Source organism: Phalacrocorax carbo, chromosome Z (genome assembly GCF_963921805.1).
Source record: "Phalacrocorax carbo chromosome Z, bPhaCar2.1, whole genome shotgun sequence".
NCBI lineage: Eukaryota > Metazoa > Chordata > Aves > Suliformes > Phalacrocoracidae > Phalacrocorax > Phalacrocorax carbo.
The window spans coordinates 4,965,521-4,991,417 of record NC_087548.1 but is presented as its reverse complement, the minus strand read 5'-3'; the positions used below and the strand labels follow the sequence as shown (position 1 = coordinate 4,991,417).

Genomic DNA, 25,897 nt, shown 5'->3' with positions numbered 1-25,897 from the left:
CCTGGACACCCCCAAAGTCTCATTGTTTCAGCAACACCTCAAAATGGCATTGCAAAATTTTTTTGCAATTTTACACTGTTGCCAAGATCTTCCTCAAACCCTTTTTGGGGGTTGTTTTGCTTTGATTTTCCACGTAACTTCATCCTCTTTCCCATGATCTTCAGTTTGACACAGTTCCCCTCCTTGAGGAATGCCCTTTCCTATCTGTTCGCCCACTCCTCAGCCATGCTGGCCCTGCAAATCTCATTAAAGGATGCGTTCATTTACTGGAAGTCTCCAGCATGCTGCTCTGAGCAATTCTTGTGCTGTCTGCAGGTGCTCTGCCCTCCTGGCTGCTCTATTAATTTCTTTTAGCAAGGTCACTGATTTCTATGCAGTTCCCTCAATGAGGTTAAATACAACTCAAGTGGCTTTTCTGCTTGGCAGGGCAGCTCTTCAACAGCCCTCATCTAAATAGCTGGGAATAATGTCCTGAGTCTGGCCCCCCTGCAGGTTACCCCACCAGCTTCTCCAAGAAATTAAATTACCAGTGGCTAAAACTTGTGGTGCTTTGCATCATCGCCACATTTGCCCAGTCTCCCATGCTACAGTGTCCCCCCCCCGTCCACTGTTCCCCCCCCAGCTTGTGGCCGTGGCAGCCACTGTTTGTCCCTTGACACAACACCCTTGTGATGCTCCGCTCCCTGTGGGTACAGCTAAGCCATTTTCCCCTCATCTCCATGGCCTGTGCACCCATACCCTCAAGCAAAATTGTGAATCCCCTGCCACCCCACTGTTTTCTCACACTTCCAGGCACTGTGACACAGAGTGCCACTGGGGCAATGCTGGTTCCTGATGCCCCGGGGTCTATCCCAGATCCCCTTGTCCCTGCTCTGGGCTGGCTCTGCCATGCTCAGCTCTGTCCCAGATGCACAGGACAGGTACCCGCAGCATGGTGCTGTCCCAGCAGAGGGACTTGGAGATATGCCCTATGGTAAGAGCAATGCAGGAGCATGTGCTGGGGCTGGGCTTGCTCCGTCTGTAGCTCCCACCTGGCCCTCGCCCAGCACCCTCCACACTGGGGCTGAGGCTGTGAGGGGTCCCTACCATGGGACAAGGGCTGGGGATGGCAGCAGAAACATGAGACACAGAGCTACAGGATAGAGGAGGAGGGGTGAGCAAACAGGGTCTTCATGTGTTACACCAGGAGAAACCAGGTCCCTTTGCCTGCTCAGAGCTGCTCCCCCCTGGCTGGCTTCAGCCAGGCTTCTGTCTGTGGGGCTGAGGGATGGCCAGGGACAGAGCAGGGCAGGTAGCTCCAGCGCCTGTGGTCTGTGCAGCAGTGTCCAACCGTGATCAATGGATGGGCCTGCGTGAGGAGGGTGGTCAAGGCTTGCTGCTCTGATGAGAAAATCAAGTGGCTGCAGGTTGTGTCAGGCAGATTGCAAAAGAAGAGAGCAGCTGGGCCGTTCTCCCAGCCTTTCATTGTTGTAGAAGACACTTTCTAGCTCAAATGGAATGCAATGCATAGCATTAGCAGCAAGACTTGCTAAAGCCTTAGGCCGTAAGTTGTAAACTTTCACCTAGATGGGCTGACCGTGTACTGAACTTTTACTTAGCTACATGAAGGAAGGCCCCGAAACCCGGTGCAAATGAGACAGACAAGGTAGCCACAACCATCAGCACAAGGTGCATCCAATAAGAAAAGAAAAAGAATGTCCTGCCCGGAGATAGAGAAAGGATCCAATAAGGAACAAGAAGACCCCAGACCCATATACTGCTATTGGACCGAACCATCATGTGAGGGGAGGGGAACTTAGATTGTAAGAGTATAATTCACAGTATCATAGAATTACAGAATGGTTTGGGTTGTATCGTGGTTTAGCCCCAGTCAGCAACCAAGCACCACGCAGCCACTTGCTCACTCCCCCCACCCAGTGAAAATGGGGGAGAGAATCGGAAGAGTAAAAGTGAGGAAACTCATGGGTTGAGATAAAGACAGTTTAATAGGTAAAGCAAAAGCTGCGCGCGGAAGCAAAGCAAAACAAGGAATTCATTCACTACTTCCCACAGGCAGGCAGGTGTTCAGCCATCTCCAGGAAAGCAGGGCTCCATCACGTGTAACGGTTACTTGGGAAGACAACTGCCATCACTCCAAACGTCCCCCCTTTCCTTCTTCTTCCCCCAGCTTTATATAATGAGCATGACATCATATGGTATGGAATATCTCGTTGGTCAGTTTGGGTCAGCTGTCCTGGCTGTGTCCCCACCCAGCTTCTTGTGCACCTGGCAGAGCATGGGGAGCTGAAAAAGTCCTTGACCAGTGTAAGCGCGACTTAACAACAACTAAAACATCTCCACATTATCACCACTGTTTCCAGCACAAATCCAAAATATAGCCCCATACTAGCTACTACGAAGAAAATTAACTCATCCCAACTGAAACCAGGACAGTATCCACCCCTTATTCCATATCATTTACGTCATGCTCAGGTCCCACACTATCCAATACAACCTCATTAACCTCCACCTGCTTCCCATCCTTTGAGAAAATACACAGATATCATTTATCATTCCCTTAGTCTATGGACCACCCCTGTAAAATGTCTGTAGAAGGTCCACAAATGTCCACAAAATGTCCATTGAGTTCATTCAGTCCATGACTTTGGACTTGCCTGACTTACTGTATATATATACACTGTAGGCCTTCAGGTGTAGTGCTCATTAGTGGTTGCTTTTTGCTTTCACTGCTTGCTGTACTGCTGTACTGCTTATCACCTTACCCTGCATTGCCTGGGAACATTCTGATAACAGCCATGGCGATGCACCTGGGCTGGCAGATGGCCAGGGCCCCGCTGCTGTTTCTGTGCTGCTGCACTGGACAGGCTGGAACTCCAGAGTGAACTTGAGTCACAAGGACTGTGACCTGTGGATGAGTCCATGCGGTCAGCAAAGAGAGGGGGTGCTGGGCCCCATGGGGCTGCTGTTCATGACAGGAGTCCAGGCCGCCAACGGCTTCAGCTGGTACAAATGCTGTTGATGGAGGCCACAGCTGGGTTGACAAGCCCCAGCTCCTCCTGTCTGTTGATGCAGAGCTGGTACCTGCAGCCCTTGCGCTGGGGCAGGGGCCCCAGGCGCCTGCTGGGCTTGGCACAGGGTGGCAGAAGGAAGCCGACACTGCCGGTGATGAGCAGGTGCCAGATGCTGTGGATGTAGAAGTAGTTTTCCATCTCCACAAAGGCATAGAGCAGCATGGCAGTTGCTGCTATTAGTGCTCCCAGGCACAGGTAGAAAGCCCAGCGCTTCCAGGTCGGTGGGTAGTAGTGGCAGTGCCGGATGGTGCGAGCCATCTGTGGTGGGGAAAGAAGGGGGCTTGAAGAGGCAGCCCTCGTGGGGATGGGCATGGCCCCTCTGATGTGGTGCTGTGTCCCCCCTGAGCCAGGGAAGGTGGTTCATGGGGAAAGGTGAAGGCAGCAGAGGGGAGATGCTGGCAGGGGAGTGGGGCTGGATGGCTGGGCAGGATGCAGAGCACGGCCGGGATGGGGATGTAAGGGGATGGTTGGGAACAGCATCTCCTTACCCAGGCAATGGCCATGATCCCTAAGGCAAAGAGGCTGGGCCCCAGCAGGTTCCAGAGCCCATGGCGGTCCATCTGCAGAGCCATGGAGAGCAGCATGGCCCCCAGCAGGTACAGCACCTGTGGGGCACATGTCAGGATGGGCCCCCTCCCCCCACTCACCTGCTTGACCATGGGCTGGAGCTGGGCCATGGCAATGACAGTGACCCAGATGGACATGAGGGAGCCCAGGAAGTCACACTGCAGCACATCATACTCCATGATGCAGAACACAATGTTGCCAGGCTGGTCACAGGCATGGTAAAACTGGGTGGGGGGGGAAGGGCATGAGAGCCACCTCCGCATTCACAGTGGAGACGAACATGGTGAAGATGTAGATGGCAGCTTCCAGGAGGTAATGGCTGTGGACGGCAGTGGCCACAGGAGGCACAAACATGACATTGCTGAGGCACAGCAGCAGCATGGAGAAGAGCTGGAAGCCATAGGAGAAAGCCTCAGCATTGTCTGTGCAGCCCCAGCCATTCCAGCCTGTGGCCGGGGAGAGCTGCCATTACCCCTGCAGCACCCGCAGTGGCTGGGGAGGGAGCGGGGAAGCCCCTTTCCAGCACCCTGCAGAGAGCCAGCACAGGAGGATTAATGGGGTATGCAACCCCCAGGGAGGAGAGGAGGATGCTGGGGGGTCCCCAGGTGCCTGGGGAAGTTCTCACCGGCTTTGCACTCACAGGCGACGTACAGGTAGTTGTTGGTGCGCAGCAGCTTGCACTGGCTGTAGATGCCACAGTTGTTGATGCATGGCGAGAGGTAGGCATGCAGGTACACCTTGGCCATCACACTGGTGCAAGGCTCAAACCTGTGGCACAGAAGGGGGCCAGCCCTCACTCTGCGCCCCTCGAGCAGCTCCCGCTTCCACCAGAGGCACCTGCCGCACCCAGACATTGCTGACCCAGGGACTCAGCGAGCACGGAAATGAGCTGCTTTGGTACTACACATGGCAGCTCAGAGTTGGACCCCAAGGATCTTTGCGCTGCAATTGTCTGTGCCAGGCTGGGCAAGCAGGAGGAATGTGGCCATGCTTAGACCCACTTTGCCTTTAGCAGTGGACTCAGATGGCTCCTATTTCATCTGGATTTTGCTGTGCAAACACCGTGCCTTGCAATGCCTGTGTGTGACCATGTTGTGGAAGGACCAAACTGCAACTGGCAACTCAGTGTGAACTAGAAATGCAGCGGAAGAGTCAGAGCAGGCACACCACCCCTGCTGCTCCACACCTCCATGCACACAGCTCTAGGCACACCCAGCACCTCGACAGCCTCTAACACACAGGAGCAGACAGGCTCACATCCAGACGGCATGCACCAAGTGCTGCCTGTGTGTGCACAGGCACCCCAATATGCACAAGCATGCACATAGCACCATCTGCACACATGCACAGGGCACATCTGCACATCTGCTGTTCTTGTGTGCGTTTATGCAGCCAAATCTGCACACACACACAAAGAACACACACAGCCCTGTCTGCTTGCACAAACCCAAACACGCACGCAGCGCTGTCTGCATGCATACACTGAACACACACAGAGCACCATTTGCACAGCACAGAGCCCCACATGGAGTCTCACATATACAGACACACACACAACAACCCCTCTCCTCTGCAGGGTTCTCAGGCAGACACACAGGCCAGGAGCAGAGTTGCAGACATGGGACTGGTCCCTGGAGATAGAGTGGAGCAGGGGCACAGCAGCCTGACCAGAGCTGCCCCCTCATACACACAGCCAAGCCTTGTCCTTGCAGTGACAGCCCAGTCCCCTCCAGGGCATGGGTACAGATGGGTACTGCCACAGAGACAGGCAGGCACCAACAGATGCATGGCATTTGCAAGCTGACAGGTGCTTCCTAAGCAAGAGACAGAGGGAAGAGCCACGAGGACCCACAGACGGTCAGGCAGGTGCAAGCTAGAGCCATCCGTGCCCACACAGGCACTCACATTGTGACACAGCCCACAAAGCCACGTGAGCAGTGACATGCTGGGTGGGGACCAGGTACACCCATGGACCCATGGCACACATGGATGCAGGCCATGGCTGGTATGTCCCCTCTGGGCATGCAGGGAGGGGACATGCAGGGATGAATGTCACAGACTCCTGACAGATGTTCTGCAGAAGACTTTTGGAGCAAGTATATCCCATTCTGAGACTGGTTCCTCACCGCCGGGCTCCTCAGATATCACCATTACTGTTCTCAGGTCCCAGATAGGTGGAACTTTTCCCTTATTCACTCCTGCTGCAATCCATAGTTTTTCAAATTCTTTCTCAAGTCTCTCTTCTTTCCCCAAAAGCCTGTCACATGATGGACTCCCAAGCACAGCAAAAGCTGCAAAAGACCTTGGCAGGCTTGGCTGGCAGGTCACCTAAAGGGGGGATGCCCTCAGCCGCAGCACTGACCCATGGGAGAGGGCACTGGATGATGCTGGGAACAAGAGCCCAGGGTTGGTGGGGATGCTCCTGTGCTTGTCTTCTGTAGATTTAGGACAACAGGCAAGCTGCACCCATGGTCCCTGGAGCATGGAGGAGAGCCCCAGCTACAGGCGACAGACACTACAAGGTAGGAGAGCCCGGCAGGCTCCTTGGTGAGGCTTGGCGAGGGCCTGGCTGCTCCTTTCAAGAAGCAGGATCTGTCCCTACTCCAGAATGTGTCCCCCGCACCAAGTCTTCTTCCACCCTTGCTGCCTGCCCCCTGGCTCACAGCATGGAGAGCTGCCCCAGTGCTGCTGAACAGGCTGCACTGCTGGGACCCCTTCAGAAGAGACGACCCCAGTGTGTCTCAGTGTTACCTGGGCATGCCACCAGCACCAGGCTCACAGCTGCCATGAGCAACCACATGCCAAATGGCATCGGGCGCTCTCTTTCAACCAGCCTCTGGTGAAGCTGAAAAATTGACTGCATTCTCAGCATTTTGCAAATTATGTTTGTATCACACCCCCAAACCTGGAGCTCCCCTCCCCAACCCACCTGCTAGGTGCCAGTGCCTTCATGTAACCAATCCACCTCCCCTGGGTCTCCCGCGTGGGACATGGGCTCCAGAGTAAGGGCAAATGGAGGGTCCTCTCCATGGGGCAGCTGCAGGAGCACGCTGGGTTGGTTAGCACCCTGGCTGTCTCTTGTCACTGCTTCCCTCTGGGTTGGGGGCTGGTAACAGCTCCTGCCAGCTGCCCTGTCCCAGCTGTTCTCCTAGGCTTCATTTCTGGTGTGCAGGGTGGTGCCAGTTCTGCCTAGCCAGCCGGCTCTGGGATGCGGGGCAGTACTACTACTTTTCCTCTGCCAAAAAGAGCTGGGAGCAGAGCAGAGAGGACTGCTGCTCCGGAGGGGCACAGCTGGTCACCATCCGAGCCAATGCCACCCTGGTGAGTGCACCCAGCCTGGCCAGTCCAACCCTCTGCAGGCATTGGGCTGTGTTGGTGACCACCTCAAGGTCCCTCAGCAGTCACCCAGCCATCACCAGCATCGTCTCAGCTCCCCGGCTCTGGCTCATGTGCCCAAAGCCCAGCCAAGCCTCCAGGCAGGGAGCCAGCAATGTTGTGCCCGAACTGCGCAGCCCCCATTGCTAATCACGTGGCTGGGGCTGGGTGTCCCCCGGACAGCTCATGCGGGTCCTCTCCTGCGCTAGGCTTTCCTGGTGCGCATAGCCGACATGGAGGTCTTCCATGTGGGGCTGAAGCGGGATGGCTTCAGGTCTGACTGGAAGTGGCTGGATGGCACTGCACTGAAGGGGTGAGGCTGTCAGCTTGTCCCCAGCCAGGGCTGCTGAGGGTCCAACACCAGGGCTCGGGGAGGTGACGGGGGGGCAGGCAGCCCACCAGAGGGCAGGGACGTGCTCCATGTCTTGGCCACCTCTCAATTCCCCAGGGCTGCACTGGGGCATTATAGGGAAAGGAAAATTGCAGGGGCCTGACCCCAGTGCCCCCACCCTGCTTGGGTGAGGGGTTGGGGAGGTCCCCCAAAAGCAGGTTCCCAGCATGGGACTTTGCTTGGTTCAACTGGTGCTGAGCTCTGCCAGGAGGGGCCTGGGAGTGCTGCGTGCATGATGGGGCTGGGGGGCTGCATGCCAAGCAGACAGAGGTAAGGTGGGGAGGGATTCAGAGCATGTGTCCTAATCGGGAGGAGGGTGGCAGGGGGCAATGCTCCATGGGGAGGGTGAGCTTTGCCCCCACAGCATCTCTGTGCAGCCTCCGGTCCCTGGCTGGAGGAGTTGCTGATGGGCCAGGCCTGGCCCATCCCATCTCAGCCCACTCTCTCCCTGCAGGCTCTTCCCAATCCAGTGCTCCACCAGCTCCTTCCTGGCCTGCAGCAGGTTGTCAGTCTTGGGGCTGTCTAGCTGCCTCTGCAGGGAAGCCCACAGCTGGGTCTTCAAGAAGAGCACAGCAGCCCTGCAGTGGCTCTGGTCTTCGCCCCCTGCTTTCCTCTGGAGGAATACCACCTACACCTGTGTGGGGCCTTGGCAACCATGGGGACCTCCAGCCTGGCTGTCCCACCACTTTGTGTCCCACCCTGCAGCCCTGCTCAACCTGAGCTTATGGGCATCCCTGGGCACCGCCGCCTCCTCACCCAGAGCTCTTCACCCCCCCAGATCTCTGCACTTTGCCAATAAACTGGCACTCAGACACTGTGGCTGGCTTTGGGGAGTGAGGGTGGTGGGATGGAGGATGTGCCTCCTCCAGCTCACTGACTCGGTCATATCACTGCCCAGTGGGAAACGGCAACTGTCATGGCACTGAAGGAAATGGCAGGAGCCAGCATCAACCCAAGTGTTCCCATGGCCTGGTGGCAGCATGGAGCAGCTCCTGTGCAGGCTGGAGCAGGTCCCCCAAAGCTCTGGGCTTTCTGATCATGGTGGTTGCCTGGGGTTTACGCTTCTCAGGGAAGGCAGCTGAGGGGTGATCTTTTGCCTTCCCGGTCCTGCAGAGAGCTTGGGCTGAGCAGCAGCTTGTCTCCTGGTGCCTACCCAGTCTGCGGAGATTGCAGCAAACACACTTTGCTTTGAGGCTGGGTGATGCACGAGCCTAAAAGGCCTGCTAGGGCTTGGCTTGGAGGGGTTTGGTCCTGGGGCTGTTACAAGTTCAATAGAGCCCACCTGGGTCATCCCAGAAGCATGATGCTCCCGCATGGACATCTCTGGGTGTCCTTCCTGGCAAATGTGGAGGACCAAGCCCCTCTCTCCTGGCAGGGGATGGGATGGGGAAGGTGAGGCACAGTGGGGCATGGCCCCATTGTGGCCACTATGCATGGGCTCCAGGGGCTCCTTGCACCCTGGGGAGGAGGATGCAGAATGTGCTGCCTGGGATGGAACTCATTCCACCCCCAAAGTGAGAGCGGCCTCAGAAATAAAACGAGAGCCCCTATGAAAACATGCAGCTGAGGCCGGTGCCCGTGGCAACCAGCCCAGGTGAAAGCCCAGCTGTGGCCACCACTATGGGGAGGATGGGTTGGGGGGCACTGGGCAGCGGCAGCAGGGATGCAGGGTGATTGATGCCCGTGGCTGCTCATCTCTTGCAGGGCGCTGGCCCCGGTGGTGGCGCATCCCCGCGGGGCTGCTGGCAGCCAGCCTGCTGCTGCTGGTGGCCACCACAGCCCTGGGAGCTTGCTTTGAGTCAGGGCAGGGGCCATGGGGTGGGGGGCAGCTGGGGAGGGGGACACCGGGAATGGGTTTGGGGCTGGGTGAGGGCTGGGTTGCTGGGGGCTGGTTGGGGCCAGAGGGTGCCCGGGGATGGGAGCCCCGGGGCGGCGCTGCTTCTTGCAGGGCTGCCCTGAGCTGCCCTCCATCTGCTTGCACTGCCTTCCCCTTGCCTCCCACTGCCTTCCCTTTCCCTTCCCATCACCTTTCCTTTCCCTTCTCTTTCCCTTCCTTTTCCCATCCCACCACTTCCCACTGCCTCCCCATTTCCTCCCCATTGCCTCCCATTGCCTTTCCATTGCCTCCCCTCCCCTTGACACTGTTGGGGCTTCCTTGCCTGTCCCACTGGTGCCCCTGGGACTGCCTCTGCCCACAGCCAGACACTTCTCTCCCACTCCCCCTTGCAAGGGCCATGCCCACTCAGCCCTCCGAGCAGGGGCAGTCCTGTGTCCCCTGCCTGGACTGTCCCATCCCCATGCCCCAGCTGACGCAGCCTGTCCCCAGACTGGCAGGTCACCCACAGTCTGTGGGATGCCTCCTGCGAGTACGAAGCCAAGTGGGGCCACCTCTCACAGGAGGTGAGTGCGCAGGAGCAGAGCCTGGAGCAGACATGGCTGGAGCTGGCGTGGGCCAGAATGGAGCTGCAGTGAGCGTGGCGGGAGGGCAACAGCAGCCAGCTGGAGCTGGGGAGCTGGAATGCTGAGCTGGGCGCACCAGGCAGGAGCTGGCTGTGCTGGAGAAGGAGATGCAGGAGGCATGGGGGAAGCTCAGGGCCAGCGAGAGCACAGTGCGCCTGTGTGAATACAGGTAGGGCCGTGGCAGAGTGGGGAGATGGGCAGTGATACTGCTGAGGAGATGTGGGGGCCAATCCTGGCTGATCCCTCTGAGCGTCTGCGGGCAGACTAGTGCCTGAGCTGTGCCCCTGCCCCCAGATTGCTGCTGCTCATGATGGGTGCTGTACGGGGGCAAGTGCCTCTTCATCTCAGTGGAGAAGATGACCTGATGGGAGAGCCAGAAGAGAAATCCGCTCAGCTGCTGTGGGAAGAGGTGTCCACAGTGGGGATGCTGTCGCTGCCCCTCTGAGATGTGCCCTCTCTCCTAGGTACAACCATTCTGCAGACCACAGGCTATCAGCTAATGGGAAAATAGAGACTTCAAAATGTGGGAGAAAGTACCAGCAAATCTGCAAGCAGCCCCCAAAGCTGAGTACCACACCCAAGACCCTCCTTCCTCTCCTGGTCAAGGAGTGACTGTGCTGCCACTCTGCTCCATCACAGGGACAGAAGCTGGGGGTGTACCCCGAGACCCTCTCCCCTGTGCATGCATTGCCTCAACTGCATTGCAAAGCACTGAGAAAGGGTGTCTGTATTTTAAAGCAAGGCTCATGGAAAACAGACCTTATTTCCCTCTCTCGCACTCATGCATACACTTATACCACCTTGCACCAGCCCTCTGGACCTGGGCACGTGTCCCCATGTGCCCCAGCCAGCACAGCTTGCAGTGACCCAGGACTCCAGTGTGGAGCCCAGCTCCTGTCTACCATGCTCCCCTGAGGCTGTCAGTGGTGCAGTGGTGTGGGATGTGCTGTTTGCATCTTTTCAGAGCTGGGGGATGACAGTGCCATTGGTGTCTCTGACCTGTCTTCTTTGGGGAGTCCTGTGGATTTACCGCCTGTCCCTTGCCTATTCCCTCAGCACCAACAGCTCTCGTCATGCCCTTTCTTCTGCCTCCATCACCTGCCCAGGGCTTTGGGCTGGGCCTTGCCCGGGGAAGGTACAGGCAGTGGTGCCATCAGCGTGAGAAACCGCTGGGAAGCCCTAAGGCCATGGAGGAGTGCTGGGGAGCCCTGAGACCATGAGGAGCAAATGAGGAAGCCCTGAAACTGTGGAGGAAATGGGGGTGCAATGATGATTCCTGAGACCATGGGGAGGTGAATGAGGGAACCCTGAGACCATGGGGGTGTCGTGGTTTAGCGGCAGCTCCGCCCCACACAGCCACTCGCTCACTCCCCACCGGTAGATGGGGGAGAGAATCAGAAGGGTAACGCTCGTGGGTTGGGATAAGAACAGTTTAATAATTAAAATTAAAAGAAAACAACAGTAGAAATGCAATGTAAAGGAGAACAACGAGAGGCGCAAAGCCCCGGGGGAGGGGGGGGAAGGGAGGGGAGAGGGGGAACGAACCGCCGGAACAAACTGCCCGCGCCGCAGCCGCTCGCCGCCCGCCGACCCGACGCCGCGCCGCCTCCGCGCTGGCGCTGCAACTGCCCCCACCTCAATATATTGGTCATGGTGTCACATGGTATGGAATGAACCTGCCATTGGCCAGTCGGGGTCAGCCGCCCCCACCATGGCCCTGCCCCTCCCAGGCCCCCCCGCCACGCGGCAGAGCACGGGAAGCTGGAAAGGTAGATGACCCCCACAGTGAGGAGAATTAACCCCTTCTCAGCCAAAACCAGCACATTCTCCACCCCTTATTCCATACCATTTACACCATGCCCAGGTCCCATATGATGCAATACAACCATACCAACCACCACCCCTCCCCTTCCCATCCTTTAACATAATACACAGACATCATTCCCTTAGTTCATGGACCTTCTCTGTACAATGTCCATTAAAAATGTCCATTGAGTTCATCCAGTCCATGACTCTGGGCTCCATCTGTTGTATCAGTCTTTCAGGGTGGGAGAGATGGTGTGTGGCGTTGGGTTGCTGCATACCGAGTCAGTCATCGTTCCATCACTGCTGCACGGCTTGTTTCATAGTTGATCTTCCATGGGTTGGGAGGCTCGTACTCTGATATCATTGGTACAACACAGAGGTGACACACAGTATTATATAGCAGTTCACATTGTGCCATGCAGTTCATTGACTGTTTTCACCCAAAATCAAATCCCCTTGAGGCACACATCGGATTTCTCCATCCTCCCGCATCACCCACCAAGTGCACCCAGGTCCTCGAGCAAAAGCAATCCCACGAATGGGTTTGCCTTTGCCGGAGGCAGGAAGAACACAGACTGTTTTGCCCAGCATACTTTTTGTGTGCACTACAGGGACTCTATCCCCTTCCACAGTACGTAAGGATTCTGACTGGGCAGGGCCAGCTCGCCTGGCAGATCCCCTCGTGTTGACTAACCACGTGGCTTTTGCTAAATGTGTATCCCAGTGCTTGAATGTCCCACCCCCCATTGCTCTCAGTGTAGTTTTTAACAGTCCATTGTACCGTTCAATTTTCCCAGAGGCTGGTGCGTGATAGGGGATGTGATACACCCACTCAATGCCGTGCTCTTTGGCCCAGGTGTCTATGAGGCTGTTTCGGAAATGAGTCCCGTTGTCTGACTCAATTCTCTCTGGGGTGCCATGTCGCCACAGGACTTGTTGCTCAAGACCCAGGATAGTGTTCCGGGCAATGGCGTGGGGGACAGGATATGTTTCCAGCCAGCCAGTCGTTGTTTCTACCATTGTAAGCACATGGCGCTTGCCTTGGCGGGTCTGTGGGAGTGTGATATAGTCAATTTGCCAGGCCTCCCCATATTTATATTTCAGCCATCGTCCCCCATACCACAGAGGCTTTACCCGCTTCGCTTGCTTGATTGCAGCGCACGTTTCACACTCGTGGATAACCAGCACAATAATATCCATGGTCAAGTCCACCCCTCGATCACGAGCCCACCTGTATGTTGCATCTCTCCCTTGATGACCTGAGGTGTCATGGGCCCACCGAGCTAGAAATAGTTCACCCTTATGCTGCCAGTCCAGATCCACCTCAGCCACTTCAATCTTGGCAGCCTGATCTACCTGCTGGTTGTTCCGATGTTCTTCAGTGGCCCGACTCTTGGGGACGTGAGCATCCACATGACGTACCTTTACAACCAGGTTCTCTACCCGGGCAGCAATATCTTGCCACAGTGCGGCAGCCCAGATGGGTTTGCCTCTGCGCTGCCAGTTGCTTTGCTTCCATTGCTGCAGCCAGCCCCACAGGGCATTTGCCACCATCCAGGAGTCAGTATAGAGATAGAGCACTGGCCACTTTTCCCGTTCAGCAATGTCTAAGGCCAGCTGGATGGCCTTTACCTCTGCAAACTGGCTCCATTCACCTTCTCCTTCAGCAGTTTCTGCTACTTGTCGTGTAGGACTCCATACAGCAGCCTTCCATCTCCGGTGCTTTCCCACAAGGCGACAGGACCCATCAGTGAACAGGGCGTATTGCTTCTCATTTTCTGGCAGTTGGTTATACAGTGGGGCTTCTTCAGCACGTGTCACCTCCTCCTCTGGTGATAATCCAAAATCTTTGCCTTCTGGCCAGTCCATAATCACTTCCAAGATTCCTGGGCGACTGGGGTTTCCTACTCGAGCCCGCTGGGTAATCAGTGCAACCCATTTACTCCACGTAGCATCAGTTGCATGGTGTGTAGAGGGGATGTTTCCTTTGAACATCCAGCCCAGCACTGGCAGTCGGGGTGCCAGGAGCAACTGTGCTTCAGTACCAACCACTTCTGAAGCAGCTCGAACCCCTTCATATGCTGCCAATATCTCTTTTTCAGTTGGAGTATAGCGGGCTTCGGACCCTCTGTATCCCCAACTCCAAAACCCTAGGGGTCGACCCCGGGTCTCCCCTGGTGCTTTCTGCCAGAGGCTCCAGGTAGGGCCATTCTCCCCGGCTGCAGTGTAGAGCACATTTTTTATATCTTGTCCTGCCCGGACTGGCCCAAGAGCTACTGCATGGACTATTTCTCGTTTAATCTGTTCAAAGGCTTGTCGTTGCTCAGGGCCCCATTTGAAATCATTCTTTTTCCGGGTCACTTGATAGAGAGGGCTTACAATCAGACTGTAATTTGGAATATGCATTCTCCAAAAACCCACAACGCCCAAGAAAGCTTGTGTTTCCTTTTTGCTAGTTGGTGGAGACATGGCTGCTATTTTGTTGATCACATCCATTGGAATATGACGACGACCATCTTGCCATTTGATTCCTAAGAACTGGATTTCTCGTGCAGGTCCCTTCACCTTACTTTGTTTTATGGCAAAACCAGCTTTCAGAAGGATTTGGACTATTTTCTCTCCTTCCTCAAAAACTTCTTCCGCTGTGCTGCCCCACACAATGATGTCATCAATGTACTGAAGGTGTTCTGGAGCTTCTCCCTGTTCCAGTACAGTCTGAATCAGTCCATGGCAAATGGTAGGACTGTGTTTCCACCCCTGGGGCAGTCGATTCCAGGTATACTGGACGCCCCTCCATGTGAAAGCAAACTGTGGCCTGCACTCTGCTGCCAGAGGGATTGAGAAGAATGCATTAGCGATATCAATTGTGGCATACCACTTGGCTGCCTTTGACTCCAGTTCGTATTGAAGTTCTAGCATGTCTGGCACAGCAGCACTCAACGGTGGAGTGACTTCATTCAGGCCACGATAGTCTACTGTTAGTCTCCACTCTCCATTAGACTTCTGGACTGGCCATATGGGGCTGTTAAAGGGTGAGTGGGTCTTACTGATGACTCCTTGGCTCCTCAGTTGGTGAATGAGTTTATGGATGGGGATCAGAGAGTCTCTGTTGGTGCGATATTGCCGCCGGTGCACTGTTGTGGTGGCGATTGGCACCTGTTGTTCTTTGACCTTCAGCAACCCCACCACAGAAGGGTCCTTTGAGAGACCGGGCAAGGTAGACAGCTGTTCAGTTTCCTCCGTCTCCAAGGCAGCTACACCAAAAGCCCACTTGTAACCTTTTGGGTCCTTGAAATACCCTTTCCTGAGGTAGTCTATGCCAAGGATGCACGGAGCCTCTGGGCCAGTCACAATGGGGTGCTTCTGCCACTCATTGCCAGTTAGGCTCACTTCGGCCTCCAATACAGTTAGCTCTTGGGATCCCCCTGTCACTCCAGCAATGCTGATGGGTTCTGCCCCTATATAGTTCGATGGCATTAAGGTGCACTGTGCGCCGGTGTCCACTAAAGCTTTATACTCCTGTGGGTCGGACGTGCCAGGCCATCGGATCCACACAGTCCAGTAAGCCCGGTTATCCCTTTCCTCCACCCGGCTGGAGGCAGGGCCCCTCTAGTCCTGATCATGGCAGTCACAACTCACTTCCTGCAAATGTGAATCAGGAGTCCCTCTATTACACTTAGAAATAAAATCTGCGCTTCTACTCCTCTGTCTGGGGACTTGTTCACTGGAAACTGGAGCAGCGGCTTTCCTGGAAGAGCCCCCCTGAGTGACTGTTCTTCCTTGCAGTTCATGCACTCGTGCCTGTAGGGTCGAGGTAGGCTTGCCATCCCACCTCATCATGTCCTCTCCGTGGTCACGCAGGTAGAACCATAGGGTGGCCCGTGGTGTGTATCCCCTTCTTTGAGCCAAAGGACGCTTATTCCTAACAGCTGAGACACTGCTCTGTCGAGGTGGGGAGTAGGACAGATCTTCTTTGAGTTGCTGGACCTCTTGGGACAGTTTCTCCACAGCAGAGACAAGCGAGGAAGAGATATTTGTGTCGTAATCTCGGAGTCTATCTATCACCTCTGCCACCGTTGGTGTCTCGTCATCTTTCCAGGACATCACTGCCAATGAGTTTGCATGCGAAGATGGTGCGCTCCGTACAAACTTCCGCCACATGGGTCGTGTGCACTCGGCTTCATCTGGATCTTTGGATGACCGTTGATCGTCCAGGTCACCATAAATCACCTCAAACAGAGCTAATTCCCTTAGATACTGAATGCCTTTCTCCATAGTTGTCCATTTTCCTGGGCGATATGTAACATCTTCTTTAAAGGGATACCTTTCCTTCACTCCAGACAGGAGTCGCCTCCAGAGGCTGAGGGCTTGTGGCTTTTTTCCTATTGCTTTGTCAACGCCCCCTTCCCCAGAAAGGGATCCCAATTGTTTGGCTTCTTTTCCCTCTAGTTCCAGGCTACTGGCCCCATTATCCCAGCATCGGAGCAGCCAGGTGACAATGTGCTCACCTGAACGATGGCTATAATCTTTTCGCATATCTCGCAACTCGCTTAAGGACAGGGATCGGGTGGTCTCTATTTCATTTATTACTTCTCCCTCCTCTCCCCGCGATGGCCCTGGTTCTTCATCATCCCGTTCTAAACGAGTTGATGTCCGCTTCCAATATTTTGTCTTGTGTATGGGGGCAACTGATACTGTTGTGGGTTTATTTTCTGAGCCAGCTCCAGTACTTGTTGTGGGGGTTTGAGTGGCTGCAGTGCCTGTCGTCCGGGCTGGGTTGTCTACAGTGCCAGTCACTTTGCATTTCAATCCAGAGACATTCTCTTCCCCCTGGGGGCATTGAATGCTGTTGAGCAGGGCTCGGTATGCATGGGCCAGACCCCAGCATGTTGCAGTTATCTGTGTCTCTCTGGAGTTCCCAGCATAACAACATACTTTCTCCAAATATTCTACTAGTTTTTTAGGATTCTGCACTTGTTCGGGGGTGAAACTCCAAAACACTGGGGGTGCCCACTGCCCTAGGTATTTGCCCATGCTATCCCACATGCCCTGCCACTCGTAACTATCAAGCCTTGGGGAAGATTTCTGGGTGATATTCTTAAGTTGCTTAGTCAAAACCAAAACAACCTGCCCAAAAACTAACAATAAGTGCACCTTAACCACCCAAGGATGTTCAAGATACAAAGACGTTGTTGTAACAAAGGCACAGACATCATAGAACAAAGTTGCAAAGGTATTATTCTGTATTTCCTCCATATAAAATCTCTCAGAGGAGGAGGTATAATTGCTAATTGCCTCAACAAGGTGGTATCCGAAGTACAGTAACGGTTTCAGCAAAAACCCCAAATACCAGATAAAGCTGAAAACGAGTGTTTGTATAACAAATCTTGTAGGCAAAATGTTACTAATCACAGCAGAACACAGCAGACTCAACAAACCAACACCAATCTGTAACACCAACTGCAAAAAGGACAACATGGTGCTGTGACCAGCAGCTGTTATTATCTCCAACCCTTGAGCCCCACGTTGGGCGCCAAAAGGACTGTCGTGGTTTAGCGGCAGCTCAGCCCCACACAGCCGCTCGCTCACTCCCCACCGGTAGATGGGGGAGAGAATCAGGAGGGTAACGCTCGTGGGTTGGGATAAGAACAGTTTAATAATTAAAATTAAAAGAAAACAACAGTAGAAATGCAATGTAAAGGAGAACAACGAGAGGCGCAAAGCCCCGGGGGAGCGGGGGGGAAGGGAGGGGAGAGGGGGAACGAACCGCCGGAACAAACTGCCCGCGCCGCAGCCGCTAGCCGCTAGCCGCTAGCCGCTAGCCGCTAGCCGCTAGCCGCTAGCCGCTAGCCGCTAGCCGCTAGCCGATAGCCGCTAGCCGATAGCCGATAGCCGATAGCCGATAGCCGATAGCCGATAGCCGATAGCCGACCCGACGCCGCGCCGCCTCCGCGCTGGCGCTGCAGCTGCCCCCACCTCAATATATTGGTCATGGTGTCACATGGTATGGAATGAACCTGCCATTGGCCAGTCGGGGTCAGCCGCCCCCACCATGGCCCTGCCCCTCCCAGCCCCCCCCCGCCACGCGGCAGAGCGCGGGAAACTGGAAAGGTAGCCGACCCCCACAGTGAGGAGAATTAACCCCTTCTCAGCCAAAACCAGCACAGGGGGGAAAAGGGGTGCAGTGAAGACCCCTGAGACAATGGGGGATGCGTGTGAATAAGGGTGCCCTGAGGCCATGGGGGATTTGAGGGTGCAGCAAAGATCCCCAAGATCATGGGAGGCAAATGAAGGAGTCCTGAAGCCATGGGAAGAAATGGGGGTACAGTGAGGAGCCTTAAGACAGAGGGAGAGATAGAGGAGCACTGGGGAGGCTTGGGAACATGAGGGAAAGGCCCTGCCACCACAGGGGAAAGATCCCTATGACCATGGTGGGAGTAGTGAAATCTAAGCTGACATGGGGGCAATGAGGGAGGTGGGAAGCACTTCGCTAAGCTGGACTCAGGCAGCTCGTGAGAGAGGAGGTGTGGAAGGAGGCTGGTGGAGGAGCCCACAGCATGGCAAGGCTGGGAGGTTGGAACAGTGTTGTGGTTTAGCCCCAGTCAGCAACCAAGCACCACGCAGCTGCTCGCTCACTCCCCCCACCCAGTGGGACGGGGGAGAGAATTGGAAGAGTAAAAGTGAGGCAACTCATGGGTTGAGATAAAGACAGTTTAATAGCGAAAGCAAAAGCTGCGCGCGGAAGCAAAGCAAAACAAGGAATTCATTCACGACTTCCCATCGGCAGGCAGGTGTTCAGCCATCTCCAGGAAAGCAGGGCTCCATCAAGCGTAACGGTTACTTGGGAAGACAAACACCATCACTCCAAACGTCCCTCCCTTCCTTCTTCCCCCCCCAGCTTTATATACTGAGCATGACATCATATGGTATGGAATATCCCGTTGGTCAGTTTGGGTCAGATGTCCCGGCTGTGTCCCCTCCCAGCTTCTTGTGCACCTGGCAGAGCATGGGGAGCTGAAAAAGTCCTTGACCAGTGTAAGTGCTACTTAGCAACAACTAAAACATCTCCACATTATCACCACTGTTTCCAGCACAAATCCAAAACATAGTCTCATACTAGCTACTACGAAGAAATTTAACTCTACCCCAGCTGAAACCAGAACAGTGTGCAAGAGGGAACCTGTCAGTGGCCCCAGCTGCCTGCAGCCCTCAGCAGGGGATGGTGGATAGTGCGGTAGCGGCTCCCTTATGTGCTGTTTCCTCATCCAGGCTGTGGCAAAGTTGAACAGGTCCTGTGCCATAATAAGCCGTGGGAACATCAAACCCACCCAGTGTGCTGGTCCTGATGACCTGCACCTCTGGATCTGTGAAAAGACAGCGGGGCCGAGCTCCCCTTTCATATGATGATGGCTGCTGGCCCTGGCACCACTGTGGTGAGTGTGTCCACACCAGGCTCTGCTGTGCCCTGGGGTACATGGGGCCCATGGGGTGTGTGTGGAGGAAAACAGGGAGCCTGAGTCTCTGTGTGGGGCGTGTTGACCCCTGGCTTGGCGGGAAAGGGAGAGGGATGCAGGCACATCCCTTCAAGAGCTTGCCTTCATCCCTTTGCTGCCATGGTCTGCGGTAGCTTGAGACATGCCCCCCCCCCCGCCCCAAGCTGTGAGGCAGCAAAGGGGCAAGATGGAGGAAATCCCTTTGCAAGCTGCCTTCCCAGTCTCACTGTATGTGGGGGAGGCTGGGCAGCACCTCACCCTTACCTTCTGCCTTCCTTTGCAGCGCCTGCACCCCATGTTGCCTCTTCTTCAGCCTTGCTGCACCCCTGCCTGGGATGTCCCATCCATGTGAGCAACCCCCTTCCCTCTTCAGACCCCTGCCCAGGGGCCACCTGGGTCCTTCCCACCTGATCCCCTGGCCACAGCGATGCTCGGGCATCATACATACTGGGGGAGGCAGTGGTGCTGTTTTCCCCCCAGCTGACACACTTCAGCAGAGCGGTACAGGCCCCACAGCTGCACAGTGTACACTGGGTCTTCCTGAGCATAGAGGCTGGCACACCATGGGGAGCCTGGAACTGGCTGCAGAGTGGCGTGAGCCCTGATGCTCAGCACTGCAGCTGTGCAACAGCCCCAGAATGGAGTAAGCTGTGGTGCAGGGATGCAAGGATGCAGGAGCAGGGGATGGCACAGCCCCGTACCCGGCCAGGTTCCCTCCCCACAGCAGGGACTTTCTGCCTGGCCCCATCCCAGGAGCAGCTTGGCCCTGGCTTTCAGGCAACCCAGCAAGAGAAGCTGCACCTGAACTGGCCAGTGGTTGGGGTTTTTTTGCTAATTAGGAAGTAGAGCAGTGACCTTTAGGACTGTATTATGTGACGGTGCCCAACTCTGGCACTTGAAGCGGACTGATGCTCTGTGAGACAAATCATCAGGACTTTAAATAGTTACTACACATGTGCACGTGCGAAGATTAAGCAAAATAGCCCTGATGTAACACTGCAGCCAGGCAAGAGCAGAGGAAGTCATGTTCAACTAGGCGAAGATGCTCTCAGTTTATTATGGGGTCGTGTGTGCCATATATAGTTGAATGTTATGTGAATTAGCTTGCTTGAAAAGAAAAAGGGTGTTAAAGGCAGGTGTTTTGGAAGCAGCATGTCTTGTCCGCTGACTGAACCCACTTTGTAGCAAGAGACGCAGCTTGTCTGTTCTTTGCTTTCTTGTGTACAACCACAAACATAGACTTGAGGGCAAGAACCCAACAAACCTAAATAATAAATGGGACTTTGAGGCTGTTTCAACTGAAATGGTCACTTTGGGGGCATTAAGACCTGGGGCTGAGCCAGGCTGGCTCATGGTCCCTGAGGGAAGACCCCAAGAACCCTGGGCAAGCCTGTGACACCCTCTGGCGTGGGGCTCCCCTCCCCGTCCAACATGCAGCTGAGAGACAGAAGTAGCAGCTCAAGCTGCAGGGACATTCAGTTTTTATTGAACACTTTAAATAAGCTGGGTATATATTACAAGCAATTATTATCATTATTATTAATAATAATAAAACCCACAAGTTTTGCATTCACTAGTGCATTGTGCAGGAGGGAGGAAAGTCAGCTCCCACCCTTGCCAGGGGCTGGGCAGCCTGGCCACACTATCCACTGGCCCTTCCCCCCCCCCAGCCACCTGTGAGACTCTGGGATGGGATGCTGGGCAGGATGGCACCCTGGCCCCTTTGCCAGCACCCCACTCCTGACCCTGTGTGCCAGGGGGGCACAGGGTGCCATGCTGGCTCAGCACCCAGCCCTCATTATTGGGTGGGCAGGGGCCAACCCCAGCACTGGCAATCCTCCCTGGGCACTGCCCTATGGGCATCGCCCCTTTCCCAGCCCCCTGCACACCTCTCCTAATGTCAGGGACTGGGTGTGCTCCCCACACTTGTGAGGAAGCATGGGGACACCCACCAGACCCACAGGGTCCTCCAACACACACACACACTGATCCCTCTGCCACCAGCCCAGCCTCATTCACCCCATGGCCTAGGGGGCCATGAGGGGCTCCTGACTCATTGCACACCCCTTGGTGAGAGCCTGCAGACGGGTGGGCCCTTGGGGAAGAGGGATCCCACATCCAGGGCTTGAGTCCTGGGGGCCCTGCAGGGGACCAGCCCTGCTGCCCGGGGCAGTGCTGGAGCGTGCCTGAGGCAGGGGTGTTATTGCGCTTCAGTCCCCAGCAAGGACCCAGCCCACCCCTGGGGCTCCCCGCAGACTCCTGAGGTCAATCCTGGCAGGACAGGCACCTGAGCAGCACCATGGTGGCCACAGCATGGGGCACTGCGGCCACCAGGTGCTGAGCAAGTGAGGACAGACTGAGGGACACACTGGGCTCCTGCACCTGCCTGGTGCTGCGGCCACAAGGGGGGGTCCAAGGGGGGGGCTGGATGCAGCCCTGCTCCCCAGGGGTCCCGGGCACTAGGGCTGTGCCTCTGGCAGCTTCAGGCTGGGCTCTGCCAGCACCGGCCCTGGGGCTTTCTGGTGGCAGCTTCGGTCGTGGCAGAGGAGGCGCTTGGTCTTGCATTTGAGGTTCTGGTAGCTGGGTGGGCTGGGTGTTGGCCGGTGGCAGACAGAGGCCAAGCTGAAGCTGAAGGGACCTAGGCAGTAGCTGGGGCAGGGCAGCACCTTGTTCTACTCCAGCATGGTGCTGGAGCCGTGCTCAGGTAGCATGGTTGCATGCTCCGTCTGCTCCAGTGCTGCCGCGCAGGGGATGCTGAGCTTAGAGAAGCCGTACTCCAGCCCGCTGCCCCAAGCCAGGGTTTTGCTCACCACCATGTGGTTGTTGAAGAGGAGCCCATTGGGGGCTCGCGGCTCCAGCTGCCAGGTTCGGGTGCCCGAGGCTGCCGTGTGGATGAAGTTGCTGTTGGGGGTGACCTGCAGCAGCTCAGGACTGTTGGGGCCACAGTCCATCTGCTCCTCCGCCCCAGGGCTAGGGGGGGAGGCTTGTCTCCATGCCAGGGGGAGGAGGAGGGCAGGGGGCTGGGGGTTGGTGATGGGACAAGGGGACCCTACGCCCAGCACCAGGCCCTCGGTGGGGCAGCTTGTGGGAGGCAGGCAGTGAGTGGCACTTGTGGGAGGTGGTGGCAGGGGCCAAGAAGTCCCACTGCACCTCCATGGTGGGCTTGGGCATCACGGGGGTGCTGAGCTGGAGCAGGGCAGGGGGCAGCAGATTGAAGGTGAGTGAGATGACCAACTTGCTTGGTGTGTCAAAGAGCTTGATCTTCCCTCCCTTCAGGTCCTCACGCTAGGAGAAGGGGTTGATGCAGGGTGGCAGCTCCTTGGTCCTGGCCCTGCCATAAGGCTCCAGCAGCTGCAGTAGGGTGGGCGATTTGTGGGGGAACATGTCAGACTGGCTGTGGGACAGGCACTGGTCTGGCTGCAGGTACTGTGTCCCCAGCTTGTGCAGGGGCAACTGCTCAGCATGGCTGGCTGCCTGCCCGGCTACCACTGGGCACAGGCACAGGAGTGGGTCACCAGCTGCCAGCAGCTACTGGCATGGGGTGCCACAGGGTGCTGGGCACCCAACAACCCAGGGGCACACCCTGGGCGGGGGAGACAGAGATCGGCTCTATCCTGCAGACCTCATGCAACCCGTCTCCTGCCCTGATGTCTGCCAGGGTAGGATGGGACACCCCACAGCCCCCCTCCTTGCATACCCCTATGGCCTGTCCTTGGGGTGCCCACATACCATTGAGTGTGGCCGCTGTCCCAGGCATGGGCAGGGTCTCCCCACTGCTGAAGAGGGTGGCCCCAGTGCCCTCAGCACCTGGCTGGTGCTGCAGGACACTCTCCAGGCACTGCATGATTTCCAGGAACGAGGGGCGGGAGGTGGGCTCCATCTGTGGGCAGGAGGGGTTCCCTGTGAGGTCTGCAGACCCCCACCAGCACCCCAGGGTGCCCTGCCCAGCAAAGGCAGCTCCCTGCCTCTCCCCCTGCATAGGCAAGGCTGCTTGTCCTGCCTGGCTGCCCTGGCAGCAGAGATGGGAGGCTCACACTGCAGCAGTGGAAAGCAAGCTGGAGGAAGGCCACTGGGCAGTCAGTTCCCACCATGGTGCGGAAAGTGGTGATGTCCAGGCCAAAATCCTGTGCCAGGGAAAGGAGGGAGAGTGAGGTTGGGTCCCCTGGGGCACCACATAGCCCAGGGGACCCAGGGTGGCCTGGCCTCCCTCACCCGCTGTACTGACTGCATATCACCCAGAGCTGCAGACCTGGCAGCACCCCAAGTTGGGTCAAGGCTGGGGGATGCTGGGACACAGATCCCTCCTGCTCTCTGCCTGAATTCAACCATCCCCTTCTCCCACCCCGGCTGACTCTGGGCTCCAAGGACAAGTTATCATCAGAGAGCATTCCTCCCCAGGCAGCAGCACCTGCTGCCAGGAGACATTTAGGACACAGCACCCCTGCCCCGAGACGTGGGGCAGCTCCTGCACATGGGGCTCTGCCCCACGCAGGATGGTCCCCCTAGTTTGGTGAAGCAGCCCTAGCCGCAGTGCTGCTGCCTGCTGCCTTCCCTCCCTGTCCCTGTCCCAGGGAGTCACCTCGGTGCGGGGCAGGTAGTCAGGGTCAGCAGGGACGCGAGCAATGGTCTCGCACAGGATGATGCTGTACGCGAACACATCAGCCTGCAGAGAGCAGGGAGTCACTGGGGGGGGCCCTGCAGACCCGAAGCAACATGCCCACCCTTCTGTAAACCCACACCATCCTCCTCCCTGCGGAGCCATACTAGGGGCCCTGCCACCTTGCTCCTGAGGGATGCCCAGTTCCTTCCCTCCATGTGCCTGACCTCCCCCAGGGCCGCAAATCCTGCAAACCACCAGTGGTGTAAGCCTGGAGAAAGCCCTGCATGCAGCAATCACAGCATATCACCTTCTCATTGTAGATCTCCCCTCGCAGCACCTCAGGCGCCATCCAGTACGGGGAGCCCACCACAGCCAGTGGCTCCTTCTTGCTGCCCTCGCTGGGGGACATGGCAGGACATCAGGGGCTGCCTGCAGGCCCCTGCTCCCATCCCACCTCCCATCCTCCCACTGGGGCAGCCCAAATCGCCATCTCCATCTCCCTTTCTGGGCCAACCTTCCTCCATGCACCCCATGAACTCATGTCTCCCCACCCACACCATCCCCTTCTCCATCCTTTCCTAGCCAGACCCAAATGTATCCGTCCAATGAGTCCGCACCGATGAGGACCAACCCCACCGTCCCCCATCTCTGTCCTTCTAGCTGCACCCCAAATGTCCATCCCTCCCCAGCTCCTGCTCCAAGTGGGCTGTAAACCCCCCACTCCAAGGATGGGGATGGACAGGTGGACACTGCCCACGCACCTGTAGGTGGGGATCTTCTCTGCCAAGCTGAAGTCACCCACCACAGCTGTGTAGCCGTTGGCCTCACATTGCACCAAGCAGTTCTGGGGGCACAGGAGGACTCCTGTCACACCACCCGTGCCAGCCCTGCCTTGCCAGCCACTGCTCTTGGGATGCCCTGGGCACAGCACAGCCTCCTGCTCCCCTGACAGCTGTGCCCGGGCAGCAACGTGGGTACGGGACAACAAGAGCAGTGGAATGCCCCGTACCTTGGAGGTAAGGTCACGGTGGAAGATGCTCTTGGAGTGCAGGTAGTGCAGGCCACAGGCAATGTCGAGGGCCAGCTTGACACACATGGACCAGGAGAGGGGCACAGGGCTGTCCAGCAGCTGCTCCAGGTTCCCACCATTGATGTACTGATGGGAAGAGCTGGGCAATTGCATCACTGTGTCCCCACTCCCCCCCATAAAGCTGGGTCCCCATCTCTCACCCCAGCGCATCCTCCAACCACCCCCCGGCACAGACCCCAGCAGACCTTGCCCTGCACATGTGCCACTGGCCGAGAAAGTGTCCCCATAGCCATTGCCATCCCCTCCCCAGGCCCTGCCCGCAGGAACCCTGAGACTCATGGCTGTTGCCCTACTCTCACCTCTGTCAGCGTATGCAGCTGTCCCTGGTGCACGCACACCCCCATAAACCTGTGAGACAGAGGGGATCTGAGGATGACTGCGGCAGGGACCAGCCCCAGGAGCTTGCCCAGCCCTAGTAGCAGCTCTGACTGGGGATGGCAGTGGGGGAGCAGGTCCTACCTGAGGATGTTGGGGTGTGAGAGGCGGTTCATCAGCTGCACCTCCCGCAGCATGTTGCTCCGGTTGCTGGTCAGCTTGTTCATCTTCAGCACCATGATCTGCCCGGACTGGCGGTGCTGCACCTGGAGGGGGGTGCAGGGGTAGCTGAGCCCCACATGCCTCCACAGCTGCCCCCAGATGCCAGCCTGCACCCAGCACCCACACCCAGCCCTAAAGGTTGAAGCTAAGCGCCCCACACACCTGAGGTATGGGAAACCTCAGGGACTGTTAGGGTTGGGGGGGCTTTCCCAGCACAGCAGCACCCCAAGGACCCCCAATGCCAATGATGCACAACCCCATCCTCCCCAGGGCATCCTGCTTGTCACACTCCCTCCACCACACTACACTGCCCAGCCCTCCCTGAGAAGCAATGGCAGCTCCTGCAAGCTGTGACCCCAACCCTGCTGCAAAGACAGGCAGGTGCAGGATTGGGGCACACCAGGGAGAGCTTCTTCAGGTCAGTACCACCCAGCCAGACCCCACCAGCATGGGGTGGAGGACAGAGGGGGCACATAGCCCCTGAAAAGGGCCCGGGGGTGGCCAACG

The 25,897-nt window shown here is 56.7% G+C and overlaps 2 protein-coding genes and 1 pseudogene across 2 annotated transcripts; 1 reads left to right on the top strand and 2 right to left on the bottom strand.

The window, feature by feature from the left end:
• Positions 1 to 2,996: 2,996 nt before the first annotated feature.
• On the bottom strand, positions 2,997 to 4,384 carry LOC135310604 (transmembrane protein 8B-like). Its single transcript, XM_064438727.1, has 5 exons — positions 4,264 to 4,384; positions 3,906 to 4,084; positions 3,719 to 3,862; positions 3,560 to 3,676; positions 2,997 to 3,329 (listed from the first exon to the last, which is right to left on the bottom strand). Exons 1-5 carry the CDS (start codon positions 4,382 to 4,384, stop codon positions 2,997 to 2,999), a joined length of 894 nt encoding a protein of 297 aa, XP_064294797.1.
• Positions 4,385 to 5,606: 1,222 nt separating this feature from the next.
• LOC135310603 (uncharacterized) lies at positions 5,607 to 10,309 on the top strand. The gene is made up of 8 exons (XM_064438726.1): positions 5,607 to 5,643; positions 6,080 to 6,160; positions 6,811 to 6,959; positions 7,223 to 7,326; positions 7,859 to 8,053; positions 8,849 to 8,918; positions 9,739 to 9,872; positions 10,159 to 10,309. The coding sequence occupies exons 1-8, from the start codon at positions 5,607 to 5,609 to the stop codon at positions 10,307 to 10,309; spliced, it is 921 nt and encodes a 306-aa protein (XP_064294796.1).
• A 10,877-nt stretch (positions 10,310 to 21,186) lies between these two features.
• LOC135310602 (dual specificity testis-specific protein kinase 1-like) lies at positions 21,187 to 25,000 on the bottom strand (annotated as a pseudogene).
• Between the last annotated feature and the right edge of the window lie 897 nt (positions 25,001 to 25,897).